The following is a 19,155-nucleotide window of genomic DNA, read 5'->3' on the forward strand; positions in this document are numbered from 1 at the left end:
ATCTTTAACCACCGAACAAGGGCCACAGCATTGAACATCTTTAACCACCGAAGAAGGGACCACAGCACTGAACATCTTTAACCACCGAACAAGGACCACAGCATTGAACATCTTTAACCACCGAACAAGGACCACAGCATTGAACATCTTTAACCACCGAACAAGGACTACTGCCGGACATCTGTCCAGAACAACTTGACCTTAATTAAGGGCTTATTGCCGATAGGTCGTTAACTCACTCAGTACGATCAGTTCTCTCTTCTCCTCTACACAGACCCCTGGGATGTCCAGAGGGTGTCTGAATGACCCAACCTTTCGCTTCCGTCGTCAGAATTGTGGTATTCTTTGTCAACATTCACCTCTTCAGTATAAGAGCGTTCCGCTTGCAATATTTTGATGATGGTAATTGGGGTGAAACGCTGTTAACGTCGTACTCTTTCGCCGTTCGTATGGAGATAGTTAAACTCAACTCTACACTGACCTGTCTTGTAGCAGCGATCCACAACGGTTCCGCATGGTCCCACCAATGGGCGTGAAACTGTTCGGGGTTTGAACCAATCAGGAAAGGCTCCTGGCGTGTGACGTCAAACATGTAGTTTCCCGTCATGCCGTGCGACTCCGTGTGCAGTCCTGTCAACATCAGTCCACGCGTGGATTACTTTCAATCCTGTACACGAATGTTTCTACTCTCAATACCTGTTTTATGTATAGAAGCTGACAAGATTCAAAGCTTGGTCCTGCTAGAGCTGCACTTTGGTCAGATATTTTGTCAAAATATGGTTAACATGATTTTCGGAATTGTGAACAAACGTGTGTTGTTTAAATGTTGATATCTACTTGTCTGTTGTCAATTTTTATTTTGAAAAGATGGTCAGATTTCCCTAAATTCATTTGGGATGATGGAAGAGCGTGTTGTTAATTTGGTACGTTGATGATAAAAGTTTTCACTTCTAGGTTTTGTCAAGCTATCACTAACAAAAGGAACAACTGCAGGAAATGGCACCATACCAGGAACTCTTATGATTTTTTTTTTTTCTACTTGCCATGAAGGTTATATTCTCTGCATACGTAATTGTTCACAATGACCATTGCAATGTATTTCCATGCGTATCGAATATGAGAATGTTCAATCTGATAAATACTAGTGTTTTCAGATTACAATTTGTTGTTGTTTTGGGATGATTTGCTTCAGCATGAAATAGTCATTTGGTTGTATTTGTTAAGGTTAGAGGTTCTTACAGGGTTTTGTCTGGAGAAGTTCCGACATTGTTTTCTTGGTCAAGGTTTGAACTGTAAACTCTACAAGTCGTGTCCCTGTCCGACGGGCGCAATAGCCGAGTGGTTAAAGCGTTGAACTTTCAATCTGAGGGTCCCGGGTTCGAATCTCCGTGACGGCGCCTGGTGGGTAAAAGGTGGAGATTTTTCCGATCTCCCAGGTCAACATATGTGCAGACCTGCTGAGTGCTTAAGACCCTTCGTGTGTATACGCAAGCAGAAAATCAAATACGCACGTTAATGATCCTGTAATCGATGTCATCGTTCGGTGGGTTATGGAAACAAGAACATACCCAGCATGCACACCCCCGGAGTATGGCTGCCTACATGGCGGTGTAAAAACGGTCATACACGTAAAAGCCCACTCGTGCAAAATACGAGTGAACGTGGGAGTTGCAGCCCACAAACGAAGGAGAAGAAGTGTCCCTGTCCTTCGCCCCACGCCCACAACTCACCACAGTCAGCCAGCAAGGACCCGCACCCAGCTCATCTCAACTCCTGGTGGTTTCTTTTGTTAAACGAGGAAGAGTCTGTTTGTTTGTTTGTTTTTTGTTTTGTTTTTTGTTGGGTTTTTTGTTTGTTTGGTTGGTTGGTTGGGGGGTTTTGGGTTTGTTTTTTGTTGTTGGTTTTGTTGTTGTGGTTGTTGTTGTTTTTTTGGGGGGTTGTGTGTGGGGGTTTTTAGAGTAGTATGGATGATCCAAAAAAAGTGAAGTAATAATAACAAAACAAGAAGAAGAAGGGGGAGGAGGAGGGGTATGGGAAGGAGGAAGAGGCGGAGGAGAAGGGGGAGGAGGAGGAGGAGGAGAAGGGGGAGGAGGAGGCGGAGGATGAGGAGGGGGGAGGAGGAGGAGGCGGAGGATGAGGCGGAGGAGGGGGGGAGGAGGAGAAGGGGGGAGGAGGAGGAGGGGGAGGATGAGGCGGAGGAGGGGGGAGGAGGAGGAAGAGGAAGAGGCGGAGGGGAAGGGGGAGGAGGAGGAGGAGAAGGGGGGAGGAGGGGGAGGAGGAGGAGAAGAAGGGGGAGGAGGAGGAGGGGGGAGGAGGAAGCGGAGGAGAATGGGGAGGGGGAGAAGAGGAGGAGGAGGCGGAGAAGAAGACGAAGAAGAAGACCAATGTATATTTGTATGGCGCCCTTTCTCTCTAAGAGCTCAGGGAGCTGCTTATGAAAGAAAACGCTGCAAATTACATAACTCTTCGTGACCACCCTCTCTTTCTCTCTCAGTCCCTGCCCCCCCCACGCCCCAGCCTCACCCCCAAGCCCCCTTTCCCTCATTCCTCATTCATGCAAATGAGGTGGCACTGAGGCATGGGGCGGTGTTGGAGAAACAGAAAACCAAGAGTGGTTAAACTACAATAGAGTAGTATTCACCAAAGGTTCTCTGAACTGACGCCGCGAGAAATCATCAGAAGGTAATAACCATTACAGGAAGAGCGGAGAGTTCTTGACAGAGTGAGAGCACTGGTGAGGTCAGAAAGACAGGCATGCTCAGGAGTGGAGTGGAAAGCAGAAACGCAATTAAAGAATGCGGCAACTTTGTATGATTTCATTCTTGCCAATACGTAAAAGCCCACTCGTGTACAAAGTACGAGTGACGTGGGAGTTGCAGCCCACGAACGAAGAAGAAGAAGAAGCAGATGAATTCTCGCTTCAACAGAGGGACAGTCAGTGCAAGAGTCAGAGCGAAAGTGAGGAGAAAAACACAATCAGTACTGACATCGGGGTGGGTGTGGGGGGGTGGGGGGGGAGGCAAACGGCCCCAAAACTGACCAGTCATCAGAGAGTAATAGTTGGGGTAGGACAAAGAGGGAAAGTCCGGCTGCAGTCCACCAGCCTTCACACCCTCCTTGGCCAGTCGCGCAAAGCCGGGAAGGGGCAGACCACTCTGGTTCAGGTAGTCATACCGGAAGCCGTCCAGCAGGATCACCAGCAGACGTTGAGGTGTCGCGGCGGCTTGCGTCGCCTTGCAGGGGAGGTAAGCCAGGAGACACAGCAGCAGAAGGGGGGTAAGCGGGATCCTCATTGTTGCTGAGTGGTGTTTGTGGAACTGACCACGGTCAGTCTGGCGAGCTGAAAGCATCGAGACTGGGGTAATGTGTCAGTTTCAATAAAAGCCCACTGCTGCTTACACACACACACACACACACACACACGCACGCGCGCGCGCGCGCGCGCACGCAGGAGTTTTGTTGTTGTTGTTGTTGTTGTTTTGTTTTTTCCCTTTCAGATTTTGTTTCATTGTTTTCACCATTATTGTTCTCAGTGATTTGTACCCCCATGTCACTGGAGCTGTACAGCTAAATATATTAAACATGTTAGTGTTCAGTGCTCTCTCTCTCTCTCTTATATTAGTGTGTGTCACAGTGTGTGTTAGTGTGTCTGTTAGTGTGTGTGTGTTAGTGTGTGTGTTAGTGTGTCTGTTAGTGTGTGTGTGTGCGCGCGCCCGTTTACATACATAATATATATATATATATATGTGTGTGTGTGTGTGTGTGTGTGTGTGTGTGTGTGTGTGTGTTTAAATATGAGTGTGTGGATTAGTGTGTGTGTGTGTGTGTGCTTGTGTGTGTGTTGGCGTGTGTGCGCGCGCGCGCACGTGTGTGTGTGTGTGTCTTTGAAAGTGTGTAATAGTATTGGTTGTGTGTGTGTGTGTATGTGTGTGTGTGTGTGTGTGTGTGTGTGTGTCTGTGTGCGTGTGTCTTTGAAAGTGTGTAATAGTATTGGTTGTGTGTGTGTGTGTGTGTGTGTGTGTGTGTGTGTGTGTTGGCGTGTGCGCGCGTGTGTGTATGTGTGTGTGTGTGTGTGTGTGTGTCTTTGAAAGTGTGTAATAGTATTGGTTGTGTGTGTGTGTGTGTGTGTGTGTGTGTGTGTGTGTGTGTGTGTGTGTTGGCGTGAGCACGCGTGTGTGTGTGTGTGTGTGTCTTTGAAAGTGTGTAATAGTATTGGTTGTGTGTGTGTGTGTGTGTGTGTGTGTGTGTGTGTGTGCGAACGCACAGTAATCTAGCTGTGCCCTCGTGCTCTGCATGAAACCACCTGCAAGCGGTGAACGGTGTTCGATGCCGCCGTCTTCAAAGACGTGAAAGCCAACTGAGGGCCAGGTACAGGAACCAACTGTTGGACAGCTGGGTGTTAGTCTTTTATCAGCTTTATGAACTCGGACTTCGCCTCGAGTCGTGCTGTTCACCTTAATTTTCTTTTAAGTGTCTTCAATGCCGCTGAATCAGTGAAAAAATAAAAAGGATTTTTTTTTTTTTTCAGGAAATAGATACCACTATTCAAATAATTTTCATGACTTCATTCGTTCAATCATTCAGTCTATGTCTTATCCAATCCTTTCGATCTCTCTTAACACGATGTTCAACAGACCATCTCTCTATGTTCTGTGAGTGTCAATGTGCCAGTGTACGTGCGTACGTGCGTGTGTGTATGTGTGGGGGGTGGGGGGGTGGGGGTTGTTAGATCGGTCCACATATTTATTACTTCCGTGCATACACACGCAGACACACACATACGCGCACATACAGTCTCTCCATCTCTCTCTCTTTCTCTTGTGAACCTTCAAACTATCGACCAGTCTCTATTTTGTCAGTTCTATCAGGTTTGATCCAAAACTTCTTGCACTTGTTCGTGTAAATTAAATCTCCCACAGCCTCGTCGTCATAATCTCTTGTTGGTGCCTGACCACTACTATTAACCACTGGATACTATTAACCACTACTGACCCCTGACCACTGCTGATCACTGACCACTACAGACCACTGACCACTGCTACCTACAACTGACCGCTCTGACCACTGCTGACCACTATTGGCCATTCAGTCACCGCTGACCACTATTGACCACTGACCACCACTGCCCACTGCTGACCACTGACCATGACTGACCTGGGGGAATATAAACCTGGGGAATATAGACCTTGGGGAACATAGACATGCTTTCGAGCTTAGTTACCATGCAAATACATAAAATAACCTCCCTTGTCCCACGCGCCCCACAAAGCAAAACAAAATGTTAAAGTCATGAAATGTCAGTGAAGGAAATAACGACGACATATCATAGGTTACAAAGTAAACGCTGAAATGCCGCCAGATCAACTGAAATATCGCCAATCCACTGATATGTCGTCGACCGGCGACATTTTGGCGGTTTTCTGACATGCTTATACGCATCACAAAATTAACAGGTCACACACACACACACACACACACACACACACATACACACACACACACACACACACATACACACACACACACACATACACACACACACACACACACACACACACACACACACACACATACACACACACACACACATATACACACACACACACACACACACACACACACACATACACACACACACACACACACACATACACACACACACACACACATACACACACACACACACACACACACACACACACACACACACACACACACACATACACACACACACACACACACACACACACACACACATACACACACACACACACACACACACACACACCAGGCATTCATACCGGTACAGTCCCATTCCTCTCAGCACCCACCAACAATCGCAGATAGACACACAGGGCGGGAAAACTAATCATAACAACTGTGGAAAAGGTGAGTTTTGACAGCCATATCCATAAGCTCTTTTGCTAAAAGGTGAGGGTGAATCACGTATCAAAACCTTAAGAAATGTCAAATAACGAACACAGCGGACACAGGTATTCGCACTACAACTGAAAACAGCACTGTGTGTCTACCACCTTGTTCAGTTTCACAGCATAATAGTGTGTGGGGGTGGGGGTGGGGGGGGGGTTGGGGGGGGGGGGGGCTCTTTCCTTGGGAACCAGGACACAACCAACCGAAATTGAAAAGCCATTACTCGTTACGGGTGGGTGATTGTGTTGAAAAGGGGCTGAACTGAGGATGTGTTTTACATTCCACACAATCTTTGAGGCGAGTGAGCTAGAGAAAGTAGCTTTTATACACAGGCCACTGATGAAACTGGTAAACACCCCGACCCCCCCCCCCCCCCCCCACCCCCCCCCCCCCCGACCCCCCACCCCCCCAGACCCTCCTCCCACAAAAAAAAAAAAAAAAACGCATTTCCTGTTGGCCAGCACGTGCTTGTGGCAAGGGTGGGGAGGACATGCACAATGAAGAAACGAATTCGAGGCGGGAAGTAGATTTTATCGGGTCCATGTCATTGCGTCGACAGCTCATTGCGTGGACAGGATGTGTAGAGGATGTAGTCTGGGTATAGATACAGGATACTGTGTAGAGGATGTAGTCTGGATATACAGGATGTAGTTTCGAGGATGTAGTCTAAGTATAGATACAGGATGTTGTGCTGTCGACGCAATGAGCTGTCGACTTTACGGGTACCTCCCGATTTTATCCTTGCCTCACGGCAATGAAGCAGCCTTATAGTCTCGATTCTTTAGTACAGTCACGAGCTGTGGTAAAGTAATCGTTTATATTTATATCTAGCTTTCGTTTCCAGAACTGACTTGCGCATATGTCATGGTTTTGTTTTTTTGTTTATTATTTCTCTGATCGTTTTGTTATGTAATGTACTCAGGAACCCTCTGTCTGTGTTGATTTTGTGTCCAACTGTGTGTTGTGAAGGGTCTCTGTTCATTTCAGCTTTCCAGTCATTTGGTATAGCATTGATCAGGGCATTGTACTCCAACACAAGGCCAGCGTGAGAACCAACCATGTCTTTTATCTGTTCGTACGTCATTAGATTTCCAGTAGTCCACAAATCTTGTAGGTAGTTTATACCGGCTTTTGCCCATCTGGTGAAAAAATAGTTTTCCCTTTGTACGAATTTAACGTTTTTGTTGTTCCAAGTTGGTTCGGTCCGCGTGTTTTCTACTTGTCGTTCTGTATTCAAAGCTGTAGTAGCTTTTAGGACTTCTTTCCAAAATACCGATTTCATCTTATCTAAGCCTTGTATTTCGTTTGGGGCGATGTTTGCGTTGAAAGTGCAATGGATGTTCGTGAAGGGGGACATTTGTTCTTTAGCTAATAGTGTCCAAAAAGACCTGTCTCTATCTTCTGCTACAAATTTGGATGCCCATTTTGCAAGAAACATCCTTTGTTGGTGTTCCACGTTTATCATATTCAAGCCACCTTCTTCTAATTTTAGATTAAGCGCGCTTCTCTTTATCTTTTCGAAAGCCTTTTTATTGTTGTATTTGCGTTTCCATAAGAATCTGTATACGATACTGTTGATGTAACTTAGAGTTATTTTAAGTATAGCCAACGCTTGCAAAATATATGAGAGCTGTGACAGAAGCAGGGTTTTTGCCAGTATTATTTTACCATATAGTGTAGGATTCCTGCGTTCCCATGTCTTTATTATTCTCGGGATGTTTTCGATTTTTTTCTGACCAGTTTTCTTTGATTAGCGATGCCTCTGTAGAGGCCGAGAAGAAGACTCCCAAAATTTTCAGTTTTCCGTTTATCATTGGGATTTCGTCAACCTTCCCCTTTCATTTTTCTTTGTACCAAGCCATATACCTTTCGATTTTAGCTTATTCAGTTTTAGACCAGAGAACTCTTCAAACTGTTCGACAATTTGGATCACTAGTTTAATGTCTCTTTCGTTTTTCATTGTTAATGTTGTATCATCTGCAAATTATTTGACTTTTGTTGTTGCTTTGATGGAACCACTTCGAACAGAGATTCCTTTTATATCCTGGTTATTCCGGATTTTAATTGCAAGGATCTCAACAGCAATTATAAAAAGCATAGGGCTCAGTGGACAACCTTGTCTTATTCCTCGTTCCGTAGGAAACCATTCTGATAACCAACCTCCATTATGGATGCAGCTTTCTGATTGACTCATCGCGGTTGTGATGAGATGTATAAATTTCGTGCCGAAATTGAAGATGCTGAGTGCCTCCGTGATACATTTTTTGGATAGAGTATCGAAGGCCTTGGAAAAATCTAGCGCGACTAGTACACCAGCCTGGTTTGTTTTATCTATATATGAAGTAAGATCATCAGTAAGCCTTAGATGAGAAGTTATATTTCTGCCTTTTATAAAACCTACCTGATCGTCATTTATTATCTGTTTTATTACCTTTTGCAGACGTCTAGCGAGAGCTTTTGTGTAAATCTTATAGTCTGTGTTCGTCAATGTAACTTAAGTTATTCTTGTCCAGATTTTGACCTTTATGTAATAGTGTAATCACGCCCTTCTTTAACGAATAATGTAGTCGTCCATTTTGGACCGATGAAATAATGCAATTGAAGTAAGGCATTTTTAGTCTTTCCCAAAAGTGTAGGTAGAACGAAGGGGTTAATCCATCAATGCCTGGGGCAGAGTCTTTATTTAGAGTCTGGAGGGCCTGTGTGAATTCCTCTATAGACAAACCTACATCGCACAGTTCTCGTTCGTCATGAGAAAGAGTTGGAAATGACTCGTTTCTGAGGAAATGTTGTGTCAAACTTCGGTTTTGCGATCTACCCTTCTTTTCTTTGTATAGGTTTTGGTTTAAAAAAAGTTTAATTTCATTTAGAATTTCTAATGAATTTTCCGTAGTTCGATTATCAAGTTTCAGTGACGATATTATATTTGTTGTTCCCCGGTTTCTTTCCATATTAAGGAAGTATTTTGTATTTTTTTCTCCTTCCTCAATCCATTTCATTCGTGACCTAACTTGGGCTCCCCTTGCTCGGTGCATTTCCTGCATTTCAATCTCTCTTTTCTTTTGCTGAATTCGCTGATGTATCATTTTATTTTGTGGATCCCCACTTAGAGTGGTTTCTAGTTCTGTTAGTTGCTTTAACTTTTCATTTGGGTCTGTTTTTTCCTTGCGTTTGCTGATACCATATTGTATACAGAAAGACTTTATTCTAACTTTCAGCATTTCCCATGCAGTTTCTGGATCGTTGTTATAATATTCATTGAAATGTTCATCAATTGTATTATTTATCTGATCTGTGAAGTCTTTATCATTCAAAAGTGTTGAGTTGAATTTCCAGTACCCCGTTCCTCTTTGGAAGTTATTTATCTTTCCGGTGACTGTAACAAGTCTATGGTCTGATAGTGGGAACGTTTCAATATTCACCTCTTTGATTTTCGTCTTAGCAATGGCATCACAGACAATATAATCTATTTTTCTGGCAGTGAAAGGGTTGGGTCGTGACCACGTGTAAGCCACTGTGTCTGGGTGTTGGGATCGCCATGCATCATGCAGGTCTAAACTGGCTACCATTTCCGTGAGAGACTGAATTTCTCTTTCAGCATGTTGTAATCCTGATATATTATCAATTTCGTTCATAGCAATGTTGAAATCACCGTTTACCCAAATATGATCTGATTCAATATCCTGTAGCAGTGCTGTGAGCTGTGTAATAAAGGCTACTTTCTCTGCCGTGGTATTTGGTGCATAGCAGTTGATAACTGTGTGTAGTTTATCTTTCATACTAACTTGTAAACTTAATATTCTGCTGGTGGAATGTTTTAGGTCCATATTATCATAATGTAGCTTTTTACTTATAAGAGTAAGGAGACCATTACTTTTTGTTGTTCCTACACTGTAAAAAAATATCTCCATGCCACTTTTAATTTGGGAAGCTAAATCTTCTGTAATATATGTCTCTTGTAGGCAGATTATATCTAGTTTCCTTTCTCTCAAGTATTTGAACAAGGGCCATTCTTTTTAGCTTATTTCGGAGCCCTCTAACGTTCAAAGTTCCGATGCTAATTTCGTTAGCCATTGAAGTGGTAACATCACATCAAAAATCGTTGTTCGTTCAATCATAAAGTCCGTAAAACATAGCCGGGGTCGTGGTGGGGGAAGACACGGAGACAACACCGATGATATCAGGTATCACCCATGGCGCTGTCTGCTGCTGGTGGCTCCGTTCTTTCATTGCTGACTCCTGTTTCCTTTAGTTTCTGCGAGAAGAAATCCTCAATCCGCGAGCGGCGAAGATTACTCCTCTCCACCTCCGAAGACTGGCTGCGTCTTCTCTTTGTTGTGCTGTGTGAGCGCTGCGTGTTGTCCCCTTCCTCTGGCACTGCTCTCCTGCTCGCGGCAGGCGAGGGCTCATGTGTGGTAGCATCGTTCTCACTCTCTTCCTGCACACTGCTTGGTTGAGCACACTACTCTGTGGTGTGTTGTGTGTTTGCCTGGGAGTGGGAGGGGGGTGGCGGTTTGCACACAGGATCCCCCCTCTTGTGCCCTTCAACACCGCATGTGAAACACACAACTTGGTTGGGACATTCTGCCGCAATGTGTCCCACTGTTAAACATTTGTTACATTTTTTCTGTTGTCCCTGCTTTTGTTATTTATGATATATTCCGGCATGGAAGATGCCGACTTTTATTTTTGGGGGTAGAGGTTCTTTTGGGGTGGAGATCATCACAAACCTCCTCCCCGTTTCCCATTTTGTCAGTTGTCCGCTTTTGTCTCTTGCAAGTTCGTTCTTAATAGGCGAATATTAATATTTCTGAGCCTATCTTTCTTAGTGCCGTTTCTATATCATTGTTTCCACAATGCAGTGGGATGTCTGAAATCCAGACTTTGGTGGCTGGCTTTTCTTCACCGTCACTGTCGCTGGAGGCAAAAGGGTTTTTGCCCTATAAATTTATGTGTAGTCCACTCAAATCAATGCCCTCTATCAGCAGTTTGTCTCTGAATTGTTTTTGTTGCGGGTAAAGGCGCCACAAACCTCTAATGCGCTGAGCACCTCTGATGGTGCCTCTACCCGTAACCTTCTCTGCTGCTATGCACAAGTCTATAGCCTAGTGTCAGGCATGCCATTGAAGCTGGGCAGGCTCTCGCCGTGACGAACACCGGCCCGCACTCCGTGTCCGCCGCCATGGCGGAACACGTGGCTGGGCCTGGTACACACATCACTGACTGCACCAACCTGCGGGCTCCTCACAATGAACACACTTGCACCACAAAATACGAACACAGATGATACACCAGATCAACACAGACTGCAGGCGATGATTTTCATAACAGGATGTCACTTTTAACACTTGAATAAAACACGATATTTAAATGCCATTAAGAAAGGTACCTGCCGACGTCGGAGGTAAAACCGGAAAGTTGTTGTTGTTGTTGTTGTTGCTGATGTTGTTGTCTTCTTCTTCTTCTTCAGTTTAGCGTCTTTTAGCCATAAGTGTCATTTGACAAAGATAGGCAAAAAAGACGGCTACTGGTGAGGGAAAAGTAACTGTTCACGCATATGAGTTAGTGTGTGTGTATTTTTAACTACACTTTGTGTGTGTGTGTGTGTGTGTGTGTGTGTGTGTGTGTTACATAATTATAATTGGTGAAATTTTGTTTAAAAAATGAGATTACAATATGACATCCTTAGAACGAAATACTAATGATAACAGTAAGCGAACTTGACCAGTCAAAGATTTGAATCGGTATGATTGAGCATTCAGTTGATAAGCAATATAATGTAATGTGATTAGCAACATATAAACAGGGGGAAATTTTATTAATTGGTTGTATTATTTATTTAAGGCATATGGTTTTGGGGGTTGGGGTTATGCGTCAGTGTTTGCATGGATTGTTCATGTTTTCGATTCTTTTTATTGATTGTTTTCACACACACACACACACACACACACACACACACACACACACACACACCGTTTTGCCGCTGTAAGATTTAGCAGGGATAATTCATGTTATGTAATTTGTAGTACATAAAATGAAAAAGGAAATTAATCAGTTGTCACTGCGTTCGGACAAATCCATACACCGGCTACACCACATCTGCTAAGCAGATGCCTGACCAGCAGCGTAATCCAACGCGCTTAGTCAGGCCTTGAGAAAAAATGATATAAAATAAATAGACATAAATGAAAAATGAATGAAATGTAAAAAAGGGGGGTTTACAAAAGGACCCCAATTTGTTGAATTGAATGGTTTTATGTCTTTCGTTTCTTTCACAAACACTGGTGCACCACAAGGCACGAAGCTCTCTCCATTTCTGTTTACCTCCCATACGGTTGAATACAGAAGCTTGACCAACTAGTTCGTGTCGGCGCAAGTCAGATGATAACGAACTGATTTGAGTGGCAGGATTAGAGTGAGTGATTGAGTGGATGTTCATTTCTTTTTGTGCATATTAATCTGATACTGACTCATTAAAAAAAAAAATATATATATATATAAAACCCGAAACTTCACATCAACACTGCAGCCAGACTCAGTGACTAAACTATGAATGAATTCGATGGCTGTCTTCGTCAGCAGGTTAACTGTGGTGTGGTCATCAAACTTGTCACAGTGTTCACCTTGAGGCCATCCTGATCCTCAAAGTTTCACCGGGTCCTTTCCCTCACATTTTATTCATTACTATACACAACACCATACTGAATGGATGGTCTTTGAGTTCCGATCATACAATGCGCATTTACCTGTCGTGAAATGTGTCGTCTTTTCCGTCAAGGTACTTTTGGACAAAGGGATCAATATTTTACGTTTGTTCAGTCACTCGTTCGAAATGGGGGCACGTCAGGTGTTTTGCCACACGGGGAGGAAGGTGGCAGATTGATTAAGACTGACACTCGTCAGTCTGCCAATACAGCGTCCGTGAGAATATGTGTTCGAATCCCGCTCTCGCCTTTTCTCCCAAGTTTGACTACAAAAAATCGAACTGAGTGTGTTGTCTTTCGAATGAGACTATAAACCGAGGTCCTGTGCGCAGCACGCACTTGGCGCACTGAAAAAGAACCCTGGCATGGCAACGAGCGGAGAGTTGTCCTCTGCTGCCGGGCGGGCAAAATTCTCTGGAAGAAATCCGCTTGGATAAGCACACTCAAGGCCGGACAGCGCGTTGGGTTATGCTGTTGGTCATGACGGCATCTGCCAAGCAGATGTGTAGCGCACGGACTGACGTGTACAGGAAACTTCTTCTTCTTCTTCTTCTTCTTCTGCGTTCACTCGTATGGACACGAGTGGGCTTTTACGTGTATGACCGTTTTTACCCCGCCATGTAGGCAGCCATACTCCGTTTTCGGGGGTGTGCATGCTGGGTATGTTCTTGTTTCCATAACTCACCGAACGCTGACATGGATTACAGGATCTTTAACGTGCGTATTTGATCTTCTGCTTGCACATACACACGAAGGGGGTTCAGGCACTAGCAGGTCTGCACATATGTTGACCTGGGAGATCGTAAAAATCTCCACCCTTTTACCCACCAGGCGCCGTCACCGTGATTCGAACCCGGGACCCTCAGATTGACAGTCCAACGCTTTAACCACTCGGCTATTGCGCCCGTCGTACAGGAAACAATTAATGGATTTGTCCGAACACAGTGACGCTTCTTTGAGAAACTGAAACTGCCACACTGACAAAGGCACTGACAAAGGCGGCCGGCGCTCAGCTCACCACACACACACACACACACACACACACACACACACAAAGGCAGCCGTCTAGGACGAGGAAGATCATGGATGGGGCAAGCAGAAGACACAATCCAGCTAGTATGCCGACTACAAGACCTGAAAGAAACAAAAGAATGGGAGAAAAAACCCGAAAACCTCAACCATCTATTCAACACAGTCATTTCACCCACTCTAGGAAGACATTGTCGGGAATGGCCAGAGGGCAAAACTGATGCGGAAGTGAAGCTACTCATAGAAGAAAACAGTAAAGAAGAGGACATCATCATATACACAGATGGCTCAGTCACCAAAGACCAGTCTGGTTGGGGATTCACTGCGAAACAAAATGGAAAAACAATCTGGGAAGAGAATGCTGCCTACAAAGTCACAACCTCCAGCCTAACGATGGAAGTTGAAGCTGCGACACATGCCCTCCAGTGGCTATCGTCCATCCATACGCCCGGAAACCAACATGCCATGATTCTAACCGACTCAATGAACCTCATACAGAAAATTGAAAACGGAATGGGAAGCCCAGAGTGGCATAAGGCAATGCGCAACTTTCAGATTAAAAAACTCACATGGTCATACTTCCCGGGACATGCAGGTGTTAAGGGAAATGAGCGAGCTGACAGAGTTGCTGGTAACGCAACACCAACGAGCGGCCTACATCTAGGAAAATCGGAAATCCTCAGAAAAGTCAAAGAATACCAAAAAGAACAGGTACAAGGCCATCACACCATCGATCGCCTCAAAGAAATAAAAGCAGAGAGAGGGAGCGGCCGCAAGTCTAACATGAAAGGTAGAGCACGATGCTTTGCAAATCAAACAAATATCGGCATCATTTCCAAACCAACATTGCGCAAATTTCTTCAAAACGGAACAGAGTCTCTGTGGGCCTTTCCAAATACAATAGACTGAGCAACACACTAGACGCCACGTTCTTGGCATCAGAGATCTTTTCCCATCCCTCTTGCGGCCAGTCAGTGGCAGCCTCTGTGCGTGTGTGTATGTGTGTGTTTGTGTGTATGTGTGGGTCTGTGCTTTTGAGTGCGTTTGTGAATGCGCGAGAGTGTAAGTGTACACGAGTGGCAGGAGAGATCTGTGTACGTGTGTGTGTGTGTGTGTGTGTGTGTGAGGGGAGGTGGGAGTGCGGGGGAGGTGGGGTAGAGGATGAGGTATGTGAGTGTATGCATGCCTACACTGTGGGAGCAACAGGATATTGGAACGTATATATATATATATATATATATATATATATATATATATATATATATATATATATATATATCTTTGTATATATGTGTGTGGGGTTGGGGATGGGAGATATGGGCGTATGTGTGTGTGCTTGTACAAGTGAGTGTTCATCTCTGTGAGTGTGTGTTTGTGTGTGTGTGTGCCGTGGAAGGTGCGATACGTAGACTAGAAATGAGTGTGTGAAGGAGGGGGGTAGAGGAGGTGCAAGGTAATGTGTGTGTGTGTGTGTGTGTGTGTGTGTGTTGGAGCTCATGTACGTTTATATGTATTTGACTGTGCTTTCATATCTGTGAAACTGCATGTTTGGTGCATTTCTGTTATGCATGTGTGGGTGTATGTGTGAATGTGTGTCTTCATGTTTTACATTTATTCGCTTATTTATCACCATTGTTGTCTTATTTATTTATTTATTTATTTTTTATTATTATCATTTTATTAGTATTACTATTATTATTACTGCTACCTTTTTCTATATTATAATTTTTATTTATTTATTTATTTATGTAAGCTTATCTATTATTTATTCCCCCGTTTTTTTGTTGTTGTTTTTTTTTGTTGTTTTTTTTTTTGTTTTGTTTTTCTCAAGGCCTGACTAAGCGCGTTGGGTTACGCTGCTGGTCAGGCATCTGCTTGGCAGATGTGGTGTAGCGTATATGGTTTTGTCCGAACGCAGTGACGCCTCCTTGAGCTACTGAAACTGAAACTGAAACACACACACACACACACACACACACACACACACACACACACACACACACACTGACGCGCGCGCACGCACACAATAGACGTAGAGGCTGGGGGGAAAAAGCCAACAGACAAGAACTGATGAAAAACAGACTTACAATTCAACTGAAAACAAACAAAAACAACGGGTAGCTAAAACTGACTGGCGGACAGACAGGGCAGACACAGACCGCAGAAAAAGAAACAAACAACACCTGGCAAGCTGTACACAGACAGATAGACATTCAGACAGACAGACAGACACAACAGTTACCTCAACACAGCAGCACAGCACAGCACAGCGGCGACCAGAGAGAAGTAGCCCTGCCCAGTACAGAACACCCGACTCTTCAGTTCAACCACTGACACAGCCACACACTCTGCACTGAGAGGAGATAACATCCGAACAGGAAGGGAAAAAGTCCGACACTGACCTGGCTCAGTGACTGTCTGCCACGCTGAGATAGTAAATAATTGTGTTCACATCTCACACTGGCCAACGGTCTGCCAACGCCCTGTAGTAATGGTGTGACCTATTGACGATCTACCCTCAAAGGTCAAGTTGTTAGTGGCTGGGGCCTCAATAAAGTTACTCCGTAAAAGTTGGTGTGGTCGACTGACGCTACGCCGGGATGCGCTGGTCCTGAACTGAGTGAAAAAGCTCTGGCGGTTTGTATTAGTGGCGTGCAGCAGGTCAACAGGTCCACTCTACCACGGTTTGGCAAAGTTGTAGTAGTGGTAGTGTGTGTGTGTGTGTGTGTGTGTCAGTGTGCAGGTATGTGTGTGCGTCGGCGCCCGTCAGCTCAGCCCGGGAGGGTCATGTGGTGGGGGAGGGAGGGAGTGGCGGGGTAGGGGTAGGGGTAGGGGGTGTAGTGTGTGTATGTGTGTCAGTGACTGAAAAATGAGAACCACAAGTTTCAGCAACATTACGACGCCAAAGACAACAACTCGTGGCGCAAATCGGCATCTGTGGATGATGCCTCCAGTCCAGCAACACTGGAAGTGATACCTTCGCCGGACGCAGAGCAGTTCCCAGTTGACGCCGTCAAGGCATCGACATCTGCAGTGTGCGGGAATGCAGATGCCCTTACGGAATTGCGTGAGGTGATTCTGGCACTGTGTGGACGAATTTCACTGCTTGAGGGAGCGATAGAGGAGCAAAAGAAGGCAATTTACATCAGACTGACTGGTGTTCCTATGGAAACCAGAGAGACACAAACCGACTCCTGCACTTCAACAGCACCAACATACGCAGAAGCAGTGAGGTCGGGTCCCTCTGCCACACCAGGGCAGCTGTCCACACCCAGAGCCCAAAAATGATGTCAATTTACCAACCACGCAATACGCGAGAAATGACGTAAAACCCAAACAAAAGAAACTTCTGAACTCAAAAAAGAAATCAAATGAAAACAAACAAGAACTCCCGAACACACTGATTCTTCACGATTCAGTAATGAATGGTGTAGAAAGAAATCGGCTAGGGCATTCATACTGGTTCCATGCATCAAAGAAACGAACCCCCACAGTGAGTGCTGCGCAACAATGCCTACAAGAACTTGGCTCTGCTGAAAAACAACCCGAAGCAGTGGTCATCCACTGTTGCATCAGCGACCTGATCAGACCCAGAAAAGCTCCCCGTGTTTACAATAAATGGTATTATCATCAGTGTTGTGTCGAAAGTTCTTAACTTGTTGTCATTAGAATTATCTGCCTTGACGCTCAAGGAATATAGAGGGCGTGAGAAGAACAACAACGGTCAGGGCCACAACAGCTGACAGCCTAGTTTGTCTTTGTTTCTTTCTTTTCAGTTATTAAATATTCTTCGTTACACACAAGATGTGTTGAGCTTATTATTTGTCCGAGCGACAACACAACAATCAGGTATACACAGTCTTAAATTTTTGGGAGTATATCTTTCTTCAAAACTTTCGTGGAATTACCATATTGACTATATATTAAATAAAGCAAGGAAACGTCTAAATTTCCTTAAAATAATTTGTAAACAGCGCTGGGGGCAAGATACCAAAGCGTTAATATCTCTCGCTACCTCCCTCGTACGTTCACGCTTGACATACGCTCAAGAAGTATTTTTCAGTGCTCCACTGCATTTTGTTAAAGAAGTTGCAAAGCATTGATTGTAAGGCGTATAAACTCGCTCTTGGTGTGCCCGTTCTTACATCAAATTTAGGAACTTTCAGAGGAGCAGGTGTTTTATCTCTTGATGAACAAAGGAAAGCTTCAGCCGCGAAATTCGTTATCAAATCTTCCGCATATGAAACCTTTTCAAAAGAAAAAGCTTATTTGAGTTCACCAAAAGATTTTGCCAAAAGAGCTAGGACGATACAGTTTATGACATTAGTGCCACGGAAACAAAAAACAAGCAAATCGCAAAAATACCTACTTTTTCACCAGTCCCTGAATGGGAGCAGTGTAAAGCTACCTTTGACATAGATTATACAGATCTATCCAAGAACCAGTCACCATTTCTGTTAAAACCTGAAGTACTCTCCCATAAAGAAAATCAATATTCAAATTATCTAAAAATATACACAGATGGATCTGCTCTAGAAAATGGTAATTCAGGAGCTGCTTTTATAATTCCTTCATTTAGAATATAAAAAAGTATACTATATTGGTAGACAATATTCCATTTTCACAACTGAACTTATAGCCATACTTATGGCCTTAAATTATAATTATTTAAGACACTCTAAATACTGTATGTGAGATTTTATTGTGTGTAGACTCGAAGTCAGTGTTACAAACTATAGAATCTCCAAACTCAAAGAAGCAAACTGAGATGACAATGGAAATAAAACATATTAGTCATCAATTGTCAAAACAGGGCATTAATATAACTTTCTGTTGGGTACCTTCGCACTGTGGAATATCTTCTAATGAGTGGGTAGACCAAGCAGTCAGAAGAACAGCACGTAATTTCGAAGGAGCAATACAACTTGACATCCAGTTAGATCTACATGAATGCTTTAGTAGTATAGAAAATATATATAGAAATCGATGTAAGAAATTGCTTATAATTCAAATAATCAATATTACCAGTATTGTGTAAACACAAGGAATGCAGTTAATCCCAAACATTTTCTAAATTTGACACCAAGAGCACATTCAAGACAAATTACAAGTCTAATGTATAGAATTGTGCCCTGTGGGTTGGGCACTGATAGAATAGACCCACTGCCCTGCCATGCATGTCGTAAGAGGCGACTAAGGCAAGACCACCTCGCCCGGAGGATAAAGGGGTTTGCGTAGGGCTAACTACCCTGCCTGTAAAGAAAGACTAGTTACAGAAGCATCGACGACAAAGAACCAAAACATTCACCTGGGCAAGGAAGGGTCTCCGTCCCGGAGACTTATGACGCAGTGCAGTGAAAGCCGAAAGGAAGCTGCAAGGCTGACACCCAGGACAACAACGCGAGTATCCACATGGAACATCAGGACGATGTATGAAGCAGGAAGAACCATCCAAGTAGCGAGAGAGATGAAAAACTACAAGATCGGAGTG

The 19,155-nt window shown here is 44.2% G+C and overlaps 1 protein-coding gene across 1 annotated transcript in view; it reads right to left on the reverse strand.

Moving 5' to 3' along the window:
* The window catches only part of LOC143290184 (glycerophosphocholine cholinephosphodiesterase ENPP6-like), a 28,464-nt gene extending 12,093 nt beyond the window's left edge, over nt 1-16,371 (reverse strand). The window contains exons 1-3 of the mRNA XM_076599498.1: nt 15,907-16,371; nt 3,041-3,340; nt 482-630 (exon numbers count right to left, since the gene is read on the reverse strand). Of these exons, the coding sequence (XP_076455613.1) occupies nt 482-630; nt 3,041-3,293 (402 nt within the window). The 5' untranslated portion in view covers nt 3,294-3,340; nt 15,907-16,371. The remainder of the gene's footprint in view (nt 1-481; nt 631-3,040; nt 3,341-15,906) is intronic.
* Nucleotides 16,372-19,155: the final 2,784 nt, after the last annotated feature.

Source organism: Babylonia areolata, chromosome 15 (assembly GCF_041734735.1).
Source record: "Babylonia areolata isolate BAREFJ2019XMU chromosome 15, ASM4173473v1, whole genome shotgun sequence".
In the NCBI taxonomy this organism is placed as follows: Eukaryota; Metazoa; Mollusca; class Gastropoda; order Neogastropoda; family Buccinidae; genus Babylonia; species Babylonia areolata.